The sequence below is a fragment of the Pseudochaenichthys georgianus genome, chromosome 9, assembly GCF_902827115.2.
Source record: "Pseudochaenichthys georgianus chromosome 9, fPseGeo1.2, whole genome shotgun sequence".
Classification (NCBI taxonomy): Eukaryota; Metazoa; Chordata; class Actinopteri; order Perciformes; family Channichthyidae; genus Pseudochaenichthys; species Pseudochaenichthys georgianus.
The window spans coordinates 13561335-13576138 of record NC_047511.1 but is presented as its reverse complement, the minus strand read 5'-3'; the positions used below and the strand labels follow the sequence as shown (position 1 = coordinate 13576138).

Here is a 14804-nt window from a genome sequence, read left to right as displayed (position 1 = left end):
CAGTTAGCTAGTTATTTTCCACTTCTTCTCTGACATGCTGAAACCACGGTGACTGACATTCATGTGTGTCACCCAGCAGACAGTTTGCCTTTATTTTGGCATGCTTGGTTTATCCGTACAAGACGACCAAAAGTCTCACACACACTTCACACTCATGCTTTAACAGCTGCTGTGAATTATTACCGTTAGCTGTGAGTCTTCCAGCAGGGGGCCTCAGTGAGTCATAGGAAACTGTTTTACCTGGACACGTCAACGGCATTAGGTTCAATGAATTAAGCTAGCTAGTTAATACTGGTTATCTACAGCTACTGTTCTAGTTAGTAGTTAGAATTCAATTAGTCCTGAGACAATATTTATCATGTTGATTTTCAAGGCAGAATCCTTTAAGATCCAGTTGGAAACTTTCCTTTCTTTCTCCTTTCCTTGCCAAAGCACCCAAAGTAGCGTTTGAAGCTACGATTAGCACTTGTTTGACGGAGAAAAAGTCCCCTTTTTATGTCATGTAAACTTATGATAAATGAGATTGCATATTTGTATTTTCATTATTAATTAAGAGTGCATTATGCTGTCTACTTCAAGTGCAGTTTTTTTACTTTCTTGATGTCCCTATTTCTGCTTCTTTAACATTACTCGGCACAATATATCTTAGTATCCGTTATTTTTTCGCCACCCTTTTCTGACCTTGAGGATTTCCGAGTGAAGGTGGATACAGCTACAGGCCCTGCACTATTACAATATCAAAAAGCTTTTATTTTGAAATGCTGATTAAGTATAAGAACTCTCAGGAATGTGCTTAGTGGAGTGACTGTATACAAAATACTAATGCAGATTTTTCAAAAATATGTATACTTTTCTGTGTTGAAACTTAAAGATAAGGTAGGCTACCGACTGGATCTTCAGGACATACAAACAAACAACAATAACCACTATCAATAGCTTCAAGTTCTTAGTTTATACAGTTACACTAATCTTGGACTAAAATACTGCTGTAAAACAAGCAGAGGACAAAACCATCTGAAACTTACCAACGGTGCTGTTGTTTTGGTTGTATAACAATGCATTTCAGAGGCTTAAAACAAAGACAATTATATATATCTGTTAAAAAGAGACTTAAAGGTGGGGTAGGTAAGTTTGAGAAACCGGCTCGAGATACACTTTTTGTTATATTCCATGGAATGCTCTTAACATCCCGATAGCAATGAATATCTTAAGTGCTTTGACAAAAAATCCATAAAAAAATTTCATCTGTAGAAGCCGTAATACTGCCTACCTGCCTGTCAGCCTTCCATCGGGGCACAAACTTATCTCGTGCCCTCATTGGTCATGTGCGCGTTCGTGTGTTGGAGGAGGGGCTCTGTAAGGAAGTGGCAGATTTTCTCCGGTTGTGTATTTTCAAATTCTAGCGATCTCGAGCCGGTTTCTCAAACTTACCACCTTTAATGGACAAATTGTTTAAGCTCCAACTTTATCAAACTTGTCAGCGCCCTCTGTTGGACAAAGCATGTAATGGCAACATTATGGGTTGGACATTTCTACACTGCAGTCCGTTGTTATTTACTGGACCACAATACTTTGATGAGTGATTTTTTGTGTTTTTATTAGTAATTAAATCGATTTTTTTTCAAAGGGAGAAACCATAAAGTAAACCATTGTTACTCTGCCTTCTACTAGAGTCCGAGCAGTCAAAGGACATTTAAATCAGTGCATGTACAGTAACTTGGCCTCAACCTACACGTGTTGTTACAGAATAAATGGATTTAGCACTTCCTCCCTGCTTCCTACTCACATGATCTTCCAAATTCATGCAAATAAACTGTTGGCTCAGTAAAGCCAGGTGTAAATGAGATTCAGATTGGTTGAAGAAGGAGTCTATTAGCCATAAACGAGCTGTTGTATTTCCCTTAAGGGTCGCTACACAGATGTGTCTAGGGTTGAAACCTTTGAAAATGTCTGCACCTTTGGACTAAATTGCAAAAGTCATAAGATGGAATGCATCACCGCAACACCAAATCTATGTTTCGCCCTATAAACAGCACAGAAGCTATGTCTGCCCTCTGTGATGAGGCATGTATTTACCCTTTGACAGGTGATATCAAGAACTATAAGTCTGCCCACCCACAGAAGCCCCACCAACCCCCCCTCCCCCAGGTCCCCGCCTGCCCTCAGTGTTAAAGGACCCAGACATGCCGGAGTTTACCTGGCAACCAAGAGAACAGAGAAAACCTCTTAATGGTGAGGTGGCGAAGACGAGGTGCAGCCACTGAGAGGAGAGAAGGGAGGAGGAGGAGGAGGAGGAGGAGGAGGAGGAGGAGGAGGAGGAGGAGGAGGAGAACCACAGGACAGAGGGAGGAGGGGGGGATGAAGGGAGAGTGATTGAGACAGTGGGAGACAGGGAGACAGACGAGGACATGCACAACCAACTGCAACATCACACATCAGGTTAAGATGTACACTGACGCTCAGGAGGCTGAGGAAACGGGTGAATGAATGAAGGAAGTCAAATGAAGAGTTATGCTTCATACATACAAGAAAGGAAAAACTTGTGGCCTCTGGTTTAAGTCACACATGGTGAGCCCCGATGTATCATTCCTTTTGTTTTTCCATAATCAGATCAGATCGGAGGAGCCCATGTCTAATCTTTTGCTCCACCTACAGAAACAATAATGTGTATTTACTTGGTTCATTCGGATATCGTTTGGACAAATGATGATCAAGGTTTTTCTACCAAACCACATTTTTTATTCTACAAAAACCACCAAGGGTTTTTAAAACAAAACAGTTGTTCAACAATTTAAGTTTTGTTCAAATTCAAAGTAAATATCTGAAATCTGACCAGGTACTATCTTTATTTCTTTAGGGCCTAATGAGTCACCCGACAGGTAAGAGGTTGTCGTCCACGATGAAACGCCACACAGAATAAAATAAATAGAATAGAAGGGAAAAAAGAATAAGAAAGAGATGGGACTAGGGACGACAAGCACAAAACTGAGGTGTGTGTTTGAGAGAGGAGTGGGATGGAGAGAGAGGAGTGGGATGGAGAGAGAGTTCAAAGATCGTCAGGAACATTATCTAAATTCTCATGAACCCCTCAGTGAACTCAAATCGAAACCTTTAATGTTCTTAAAAAAAAAAATCTTTGGTTTCAATATCATACACTAAAAAGATTTCCACAAGCAAGACAACAGACATTGAATGAAATCTGCCGTCATTTCAAACTTCAAGTGACTTAAAGTTAGTTGCTTTGTTCTGCATTTCTTTTTATTTCTCTCATTCTCTCGAAAATGTGCTGCTGTTTTAAAATGAATACTATTCTTATGAAAATGTTGGTCCAATATCTTGCCACCAGGGGCCAGTACATGTATTTACACCTGAAACAATACACTGAACATTCAAATGTAACCCTTTTAGATTCATTAACAGTGCAATTACATTTCATTAAGCCATTTTTTGCAGGACAGGAGAAGGAGGAGTTTTAAGACTCACCCAGTGTGAGAGCATTGAGCGCCATGACTCCGTAGAAGGAGAAAGGTCCGGTCTCAAACTTCATGTTCTCGTTGCCGGCCTCCACCTCCACTCGCCCCTGAAGAAAAGAGCAACAAACAAGGGCATTGTTACTGATTGTATATGTGTTGTGCTTGATATTAACATTACAATTGTTTCTTTTCAACCAGATTCCCCAAGAGTGTTATTCTTTCTGAAGATGTAAGGCCACTGAAGCATAATGTGACACCCAAAAACAAGTCCACTTTTAGTGAATCTTGAGGGTCCAGAACTAGGGTTACAACCAATGACTTGAATTTTCACTTAATTTGAAGATGAATGATATATTCTCAGTTAATACAACAACAACAAAATAGAAAAATACCTGTCAAAATGTCAACAAAACTAAAATGTAAAACCTAAAGATAAAAGATAGTAACTGAGCATCAAATCCTCACATTTGAGAATCTACAACCAGCCAATGTTTGCTCATTTTCACAAGAAATCTTTATTAACTTTCTGTGGATCAACTCATTGACTTTTAGCTCTAAAATACCTTGATTACTAATTCATATTCAAGAAAGACTGCATTGGAAGCCTGACTTCCAGTGTGTATGAAATGACACCGTTTGTCCTCTAGAGGGCGGTACAATCACAGGTCAAAACCTTCACATATACAGTTAACAGCCTATGGTCAAAACAAGGAGGAGTGTTCATCAGTGATGGTTCTCTGGAGAGGCTCTGCATCACTTGTGGGATGAAACATGTTTATTTTGAACTCGATTATTCACTATTACAAACTTTACACATTTCAAAAGAGATGGCACTGCAAATCGAGCGGTGGTGCAAAAGAGGAGAGTGGGTAGACCAGAGGGATGCAGCGATGAGAGTCAGACGGGGAGATGAGGGAGAGGACAGAAGGGGGTTAAGGAGGCCTCTGTGTTGGTTCTGTGAGTCGGCCTGCTGGAATGTGTGAACTGCAGCAACACAGCACAGTTAATCCTGCCGTCATTCCTCCTTCCCTCCATCCATCGCGCCATCCTCCCCAAACAGAGGGGCCGGGCAGATGAAAGCAGGACAGGTGGCAGCAAAGAACAACAAGAAACATGCACGGAGCTCGTATCTTACAGCGACGAGTTATCATTTAATTTGAGTAACTTCTTAAAGTAAGTCAGTAAGTTATTCCTCTGCAGAATTGTGTTTGTGGAGTATACACTCTATTTTAAAAGTCAATCATGCTTAAAACAACATCATCTTACATTCAAGATTTTAAAGGGGTCTTAGTATGCTTTTGGTTTTTGTGCATCTACATGGTCTGCAAAGGTTAAAATCACAAGGTTCCCTCCCACACCCTCGCCTCTATTGGACTCCTTTGTCTACTTCTGTAACATAATGACATCACTATATGACACTCGCCCTTCTATTGGCTAGCGCTCCAAAACATTGTACGTGATAGGTCAAGGGGTTGAACATCTCTAAGCGGTTGGCCACGGCTAACCAATCAGAGCAGACTGGGCTCTGGTTTCAGACAGAGGGTGAAAAGAGGTGCTGCAGCACAGGCAGTATGAGAACAATAAAGACATTTTGGAGCATTAAAGCATAACATCTATCACGTTTTGGGTTAATATGTCACCCATAAAACCTCAAGTGTTGGAACAAGCAGAAACAGAACACTTAGTAATGTGGTAAAGTCAGAAGGATAAATGTGAAAGTATGAAGAGCACAACGTTACGTTGCGCAACAAGAGGAGATCATGTACTGTGTATGTTTTTTCTACACTTGTCCTGCTATACGCAAATAAACTGGTATGACCGTCAGATTTCCAAACATAAACGATCTGATACAACCATCACCTTGTGCTATTTTAGGGAGTGTGCTAATTTAGAAACCTTGCCTGGATATGACAGAGGAAGGGGGGGGGGGGGGATCTGTCACTGAAGTAACAAAGTAGGCTGAATTAAGCTCACAAACAACATCTCCCTGCAGCTCAAGCACGTGTTTGTTTTCTCTAGTAACAACGAATTGTGTTTTCTTGATATCCCTCCAACATCCCAACAAAGAAAGAACATCATCTAAAGACCTTTCATCTTACATTTGAATGCTTACTGATAGTATTACTTTCTTACTTACACTCTATCAGGGTGCAACATGCCATTTTCATTCGATTTTGGGATTTTTCTTGGGCTATAAAATGATATAAAATCTGCAAATACACCTATCCGTATCCATGTTGCTATAAAATAGAGAAATCAAGTCAATTCTCTCTTTTGAGAAGGTGGAACAAAAGCATGTTTGCTAAAGTTAGCACGTGTAGTGTCTCATCATGTGTGCCTCGGTAAACATGTATATTGTCATACCTTCAGGGCTGGGTTTACATACTCTGCCTAGTGTTCTCTCACGTTTAACACACATGGTTGTTCTCTTTCAGGCCCCTGCTTTCAGGGATCCTTTGTTTTCCGTGAATCTTCTGAAGAATAAAAGTAAGAACAGACTGGAACACAGAGGGCAGATCTCCACCAAAGCCAGTGGTGCATTCACATGCTCCTCCCATGGTCACCTCCCCCGAGTTGGTCCTCCTCCAACGTCAGTTAGTTTGAGCTTTGAGCCATAATTGTTAAAACAACATGGATGCTACACAGAAGATTTGACTGTAAATAATTGCTCAGAATTCATTCAACACGTAATGTTGTTCTGATTTCAGAGGGGCCATCGGGTGAGTGATTGTGACTCCCCATGAATGCAGCAGAAATGCCCTTTCTTAACGTTAAAGAAAGTGGCAACATGTGTATATGAGCCCCGGAATCGTTCCAGCATGGAATGGGTCCTTCCTTAGCCCATGCTCCACCAAGTATCATTGGGAATTTGGCCAGTTGTTTGTAGCATAACATCTGCTGACAAGCAAATCATTTGAGCCGAGAACTTAACCTCCCCTTTGGCAGAGGTAAACATAAACACATTTTCTTTTTTGAGGGCTCTCCAACAAGCTGTCAATTCTATCGGAGATACTTATTTTGACCTCCATTTGCATGACACCTGAAGGAAGGGTGTAGCATATGCCAAGGAAAAGCACATTATATTTTGGAGCAGATCCAAATGATAGGGCCAAAATACAAACTATGTTCCTCTTCCGTTCACATTGCGTGATGCATTTGGCCATGGTGGAGTTCTGCTCTTCTAGTTTATCTTTATTTTGAAAGGGATAATTCACTGGGCATGAAAGCCTTTGCCACAACGCACTGGTCCATATTCATCCAGTTACACACAGTTTCGTACCTGCTCAGTGCCTCCACAGGCCGCTGAGAAATCAGAGGTCACATGCCTTGCTCAAGGACACATTGCTGCTGAGAGGGGAGCAGCCATGCACTGCAAACCTCCTTTAGCTTTATAATTTAAAAACGTAGGATGCCATGTAAATGTTGTCTATCTACTAACTTGGCCCGTTTCTTTCATAATCCCACATTGACCCCCACAGTATGGACTGTTCACAGCTGTGTGACTTCTTCTTTTAACACTTAATGCAGAGGTTCAACCTCCTGAGCTCTGTGGTCAGCTTTCTCAACATATATGCGCAGATTTGGATAGATGCTAATCAACATATGGTCGACATTGTGTGTGTGAGCCACGGTCAGGGTAAAATACTTAGCCTGTAACACATGCACATACACAATGTAAAAAGGCGATTCGCAGCCGTCTTTGCTGCTGCGTGGTTGGTGTTTAAATTAAAAAGGGAGGCACGGGGGAGGCGGGAGAGAAAGAATAGAAACAGGGGAGGCGGAGGACAGGAGAGAGAGGTGTAGAGCCTGCTGGCGCTCTGGTCAGACCCGTTCTCCCAGATCTACTCTGACAGTACAGCTTGCCAGCACTAGGAACAATATACTGCACCAACATCGGGCTATTATTTATGAAACGGGCACTGGGTGGGTCCACAACTGACACTCAGTCAACTCTAGCCACAGGCTGTTATCATTAGTCCTTATTTCTGATATGCAGGCATGTGAATCTTACTTCACAGCTACTGCCGTCTCAGCCTACAACATCTGCAATAAAATCTAGGGTAAACTTTGTCAGAGAAAGTTACTAACCCACTAAAGGCTCTATTGGCGCGTTTCCACTGCATGCCTCGCTCGGCCTCGCTCGGTTTGGTTAGGCCCGGCTCACTTTAATGCTGCGCTTCCATTACAGTTTAAGAACTGTCTGGGGTAGTTACTATAGTAACGCAGTGTAGGCGGAGCCGTGACGTCATCTTCAATGAGAGCCCCAGAAAAACAACACCGCCGTTAGCTCTTAGCACTCAGAGCTCACAGCTCCTCATATCTGTTCAGAAACTAGACAAAAGTTAAACAAGTACAAACCACAGACTGCCTGTGTCATGGCGAATACAGTCGCTGCTTTATGTCTGTAGGCCGTTGTTGTGAGTGTGGACGGTCGGAGCATATATAACGTTAGCTTAGCCAAGCTCCATTTAGAAAACACGCATTTTAAAAGGGTTTTTCGCCTGCCGTCTGTCTGCAGACTTGTCAAAGCATTAATTCATGGTTTTTACTAACCGGTATCAGTATGTTGTTACTTCGGCATCATTTAGAAACGTGTATTACAATTAAATCACGGTCAAATACGTTCATCTTGTTGTAGTTGTAGCCCCCTTGCCAGCGATTCTGTCTCTAGTTTAGCATACTCAGCCCGACTCAGCCTGGTTGTTCCTGGCCCTAGAACCACCATTTTATGGGGCCAGAAAAACTGTGAATTAGGACCCGCTAGCCGGTACTAGGCCAAGTGGAAACGCAACCAAAAACGGGCCCCGCACGGCTCGGCACGCTTAAAGCCAGCTACCCGCTGCAGTGGAAACGCGCCATATATGTGACAAAGGTCAGGCTTTAGTATGTGATCATGGAAATAAGGAACACACATGTGCTTGCAGGTGGTTCAAGGTGTGGATCAGATAAACACTTGCTGAACAATAGAAATGCAATTTTGTCATTACTTCTGAAGCAAAATCTACTACACACAATTATTATGAGCATTAAAAAAGTAGAAACTAAAGTTCTCGTCAAATAATGTATTTATAAAAGCAAATCATATAGTGCATTTACTGTTTAATTCTTCTTCGTAAATTTAACCTAGTATGAGCACTGTTGGGTCTTACACGAACAAATAAATATTTGTCTAAATGTTGGATTTCTTTTAATGATTTCACATTATATTTTGTGTTTTTAACTGGTTTAAAATAGGTGAGGCTAAGTTAGAATAAACGGTCACGTCATGTACTTTGAGCACCAATCAGAGTTCGGTCAAATTGAAATCAAAATAAGATAACAGTCATGAGACTGTTAACAATTCTTCACATCGACACTGTCACGATGAGGCTGATAGCTAAAGGTAAATGTTAAAGACATTTCGAAACGCGCCGGTAGGACCGTCCCTACAAACTTGTGCCGTGCAGTCACACATTTATTTTCTTTAAATCCATAAACCTCCTAAATTCTTGTAAAGATAACAAGGTTTCCAAAGATAGTAAATATGTCAGGCTGAATTTTAAAGAAGTGTATATAGAAAAAGCACAAGCCATGTAGAATATTTACATTAGCTGGTGCAAAACAAAGTTATACAGAAGATATATTTCTATGTAATTATTTGACAAACTTTAACTTACTTGAATGCACAGCTCTCCACTTTAGTTCCCAATACTTCAGATATCTTATTTCTCACAGGATGTTGTCATATTATACTGCTCCTAGGTTTTTGTATATTTATATTTGTTATAAATATTTATCTATTTTTATTATTAATGTTATATAAAAAAATGATAATCCTATATGTGGGTCCTTTTTGTAAATGTTTTCTTCTCTTACTGAAATACAACATTTGGACATTTGTGCCTGAGAAAGCAACCTTTCATTGAGCTAAACCCAGCACTACTATTACTACTATAAAACATCTCGTATGCAGACAAGCAGGACATTTCTATGAAGATGAACTGAGGGTTGTAATAAACCTCAGAAAACATGGTGCTTTGACAACATTACAGTAAAGCACGGTCCCTTACTCATTTCTAACTCGGCTTAAAGTTCAACAGGAGTGTGTGTTTCTGGTTGTGTGTTTTTGCTTGCAGGGACCTGCACTGTAGGTGGGCGTTGGCCAAAGTTCAAGTCTGCACATTATGACTCACAAAACAACGTGTGGGTGAACTTGGTGACCCACTGAAGTATCTATCCGTCAAACAGACACACTGATGTATGTTGTTTCAAAACACGGACCCTGGTGATCATGTGTACTCGCTGGAGCAGTCGGAGGAGTTTTCTATTTCAGTGATTAGAAGGGGGGAAAGGTTCAGTCATGAAAATATGCACATGAGGCCTTGAGGTCGGTATATTTAAATGTTATAGGAGGAATGAATTCATACTTAATTCCTGTTTATGACAAATGTAATCACATGTTTCTTAGGTTTGGCCCTGGTGCACAGCAGCAAGGATACAATGTTGCTCTCTACAATGTTGCTCTCTAAAATGTGTGTGTGTGTGTGTGTGTGTGTGTGTGTGTGTGTGTGTGTGTGTGTGTGTGTGTGTGTGTGTGTGTGTGTGTGTGTGTGTGTGTGTGTGTGTGTGTGTGTGTGTGTGTGTGTGTGTGTGTGTGTGTGTGTGTGTGTGTGTGTGTGAAGAGTCCCTGCAGAGGTCTTAGGAGAAAATACAGTCACTGGTTTGTTAATAACTTATAACAAACCCGTAGGGTGCCCAGCCTGAAACCACAAACACACCCTTTGAATTAGTGTGTGTGTGTGTGTGTGTGTGTGTGTGTGTGTGTGTGTGACAACCAACCTCAGCGTTTAGCGATTGGTGACTGTGTGTTTGGCATAACCAATTAACGGCTGTTAATGGTTGGTGTCAAACTGAACAGTTAGTTTAAAGTGACACACACACACACACACACACACACACACACACACACACACACACACACACACACACACACACACACACACACACACACACACACACACACACACACACACACACACACACACACACACACACACACACACACCACACACACACACACACACACACACACACACACACACACACACACACACACACACACACACACACACACACACACACACACACACACACACACACACACACACACACACACACACACACACACACCTTAAGTCAAAGAATATTTCTTATTCCCCCAGGGCTGACATGTTTCCAGCTCTGGTCCACAACAGGAAGAGTTGCTCACAAATATGTTGTTACATCATTATCCTGGAACTAAAACATAAATGTCTGAAGAGTGACCGCATACAGAACCATCATAATGATCATTATCATGCTCAGCTTCTTTCTCGGGTTTCTTTTTATGAATGTAGAAACATTTGGTAAAGTAGATTTCAACTGGACACAGGATCAACATTTTATCATGGATAATTGAACGTTGAATGATAGCAGTAACATTTAATAAATCATTCATGAGACCTGCACATCATCAAAAGATAACAAAAGAAAAAGCAGGTGGGCAGTTGTTGAACCTGAATTCTACCAGGAAATGGTTAACTTACAAAAGTGTAATTGTATCTTCCGAGTGTATTTATTCAGTATAGCATCACACCAACAAAGCACAAGGCAACAACAAGTTTAATAGAACCCAAGGCTTTTCCTGCGTCTACGCCAGAGCTAACTCTATAAATATATTGAACATCATTCCTGTCTGTCATCCAGACTCCATCTTAACAAAACATTTTTCAAATTCTTGAATGACGAAATTTTCCATACAATTCCAGACTCTGAAGGAGGCCTGTGAACCTACCAGTGGTCTGACTCTTCCTGAGGAGACTCTGTGAGAGTAACGGAGCATCTTTATAGAAGCATGAATCATGCTGCTCCTAAACAAACAGCCTGTCTGCAGACAGGGAGGATCACTACCAGGGAAACACACACACACAAGTAAACATACATGCAAATTGTACTCATACTATAAAAGGAGTGGAACAAGGACACTGAGTAATGTTGTATCTGAGGTCTCAAGGTTCACATAAGACTCCCAAAGATACACACATAATGGAAAACAATAATCAATCTTCCTTGAACACAAGCAGTCACTGTATTTATCACAGTGGAGCATTTATGGTTTGGCGTTATGGACATTTTTAGTTTTTTTCTATAGAAGAAGTTTAGAAATTGTTGCGCGGGGGGGGAGCAAAGATTTATTGATTGCAATACTGTCTCTGGTCAAAGCCTGCCAACCTTCATTACCCACAATGCAACATTTGCTAGTAGCAGAGATACAGAGCGGGATGCAGAGGTCTTGTACGCCTTCTCCCTTTCTAAGCCCACACCTTCTTCACCATAGAAACCGAAGTCGAGCTGACTCAAGTGACATCACTCAAGGCAAGACGAAACTTCATGCAGCTTCCTCTAAAGTCACAGAAGATATGTATTCAAGTTTATTTTACCCCCACACGTCATATCTATTATACTTTAGTGTGTTGTACAGGTTTTTGTTCATGTCAAATAAATGATTTTCTAAATCCCAAAGTTTCCTCCAGAGGGAGTTTCTCTCCCAAACAATCCACCCCGTCTGAAACGCCTCCATAGGACTTCTTGGTTTACTTCTAGTGATGTCACTATGTAACACTCGCGCTACTATTAGCTAGTACTCAAACACATTGTATGTGATAGGCTAAGAGGAGGGAAATCTCTAGCGGTTGACCAATCACAACAGATCCGACCAGCTAACCAATCAGAGCAGACTGGGCTCTGGTTTCAGAGAGAGGGTGAAAAGAGGTGCTGCAGCACAGGCAGTGTGAGAAAGAGCTTTTTGAACATTAAAGCATGGAGACATGTCACATGAGTATGAGCCTGAAAATGAGGACAACAGGGCTCCTTTTATACAGCTGTGTGCCTCACAATATACCTGCCTTCACAAAAGCCGGTGGTGCTCTTGGAGGTTAGCTAGAAACAATCAAAAGTTGCATATGTATAGTTTATCAAATAAGATTCACACACTCCTTGGGGGACTTTTGGTTGTAAAGTCAATTTAGAACATTCCGAAGAGTTTTTATTCACAAAAATGTGATGAAAAAGTAGCGAGGACCAACATTACACTATTAGCTATTTACCTTATTTTAACACAACATCAGTACAACTGCCTTTTACCCTTCTTGCACCTTAGCACTGTCATACACATGTTTATCTCTTCATGGTCAGCAGGACTAAAAGAAATAAAATAATGGAGCAAACATTGAATGTTCAGCTTGTCATTGAAAATTAAGCCTTTTTTTACTGTACCCATCAAAACACTTAATCTGTAGACATTTATAATAATCCTACTTGAGGAACCTGCATTAAATGTGCACGTACCACATCAAATGCCTGCATGAGGCTTGTTTATTTGCAACAAGTCCTTCTTGTTTTAGTTCTGAACATGCCAAAAGGTCGCTCCGCACATCACCAACACCACACTGTGTAATATACTTCTTTTAACCAATAATCTCTAGTAAACCCCCATCTAAAACATGTCCTTTTTCTCACACTTTCCACTAACTATTTTCTGTCTGTTTCTCACCTTCCTGTTTCCAAATAAGCACTGCTGGAATGTGAGGGGATCATTTTGTTTACAGGCCAAACATGAGCAGCACACAAACTCCATGTTGACTTCCACATTTCGCTAAGTTCTCTATACACAGGCTTGTCAGTGACTCTTCAGAGAAACTATAAATCTATAAGTCAGCGAGTCTGCAGTGTATCTGAAATAACCTAAATAAAATATTCATCAGCTCAGGACAGGATCTGATGAAAATAGTCCATCTTTTCGAAATTAGTATTTATACAGAAATCTAGGTTAGGCACTTGAAATGAAAATGGTTATACCTGGAAGCTCCTGGGTCTTGTTTTTAAATAGCTGTCTTCAACTAAACCTTGTTTTGTGTAAACAATCTTAACATTTGACAGAAAGCAAAGCATCCTGAGTCTCAGTTTGTACTTCTCATAAAATCCAACTTAAACCCAAGAGGCTTTTCTGCACTCAGCATCCAGAACATTTCACAAATGACTGGCTCCGACGGTATCTTTCCCTCCGGTGGAACATTCCCTCCCTGGCATGCTGACACTAAATGCCTCCCTCTCCAAAAAGGTCTCAGCGGATTTATTCCACATGTGGGGTCTCCACAACCTCCTCACAAATATCCGGCCCCCCACTGTGAAAATCTCACCGCGAGGAGAAAGTGGAAATGATCCCCCTGGGATTACTGAACCTGGCTAATGACTGTTTGGTGACATTGACATAAAGGACGTGTGGGAAATAAGTGTGTGTGAAAGAGCGGAGATTAAGACAATGAATCGTCATTTTCCCATCCTGTGGGATTTGAGCGCACGTGTACATGTACACAGAGAGGAGGACAGGAGCGTGCCCTGGGAGCTTTGTGTGTTTGGAGGGTTGTGTAAGCATGCAGAAGGAGGTACAATGCAAGTGTGTGAGTATGGTGTCCTTCCTCCTGGAGGGACCATCTTATACTGTATAACAGGGATCGTTAGTTTAGAGAAAATCCTCAAGGACACAGCTCTCCTCCCTTCTCTCTGTCTGTCCGTCTGTTCAAGGACACAGCTGTCTGAAACCTCAGTTACCCTTTCCTTTTCTCCTTTTACCATTTTCAACTTCCTCCTGACTTCACTCAGGCCCTTTTGAAAACATGGAATTGCTGGCTGCTTCCATCTGTTCAAATGATGCCATTTATGTCTAATGAAAGTGACATTTGAACGTTAAATGTTGCCGGCGGTTATAATCACACATGAAAGCCTTTTAAACAGGCGGAGCTGCAGCGGCAGCATTGACTCCAAAATGTTGTAAAAGCGATAAAGAAAGTGTGTTGTGGCCCTCACGCTGCCATCACTGACAGATTTGACAGTGTTTAAATGGAAGGGTGTTTGCTACCTACCTCGGCCTGCAAACATTTGTGGAATAGTCAAGGTGGGAATTAAGAGAACATCTATAGGTAATGTAGGACAAAGGAATAACATGAAAATAGGAGTTTATTACTATTCAGCACAGACATGCACTAAGGAGAGGTGGCAGAGCAAAGGGCTGCCAGTAGTCAGGAAACAGTTGGGTGTGCGATGCCTTGCTCACAGACACCTCGGCAACTGGCACCTCTACAGCTACCAGTTCTCACCCCTTATTTTTGGTCCCCAAGCTATTTCCTACAGACTGAGCTACTGCTAAGCATGTACACCTAGCAGAGGAGCATTCTGGTATCCACTCGGGCTCTATTAACCACAATGTCATATGCAGATAGAAATATACACATAACCATTAATGTGCCAAATAAA

General features: G+C 41.4%; 1 protein-coding gene across 1 annotated transcript in view; it reads right to left on the bottom strand.

Annotated features, from left to right (window-relative positions):
* Positions 1 to 14804, bottom strand: part of LOC117452496 (metal transporter CNNM4) — a 59610-nt gene that overhangs the window by 3043 nt on the left and 41763 nt on the right. Inside the window, 1 exon segment of the mRNA XM_034091176.2 lies at positions 3484 to 3580. Within this exon segment, the coding sequence (XP_033947067.1) occupies positions 3484 to 3580 (97 nt within the window).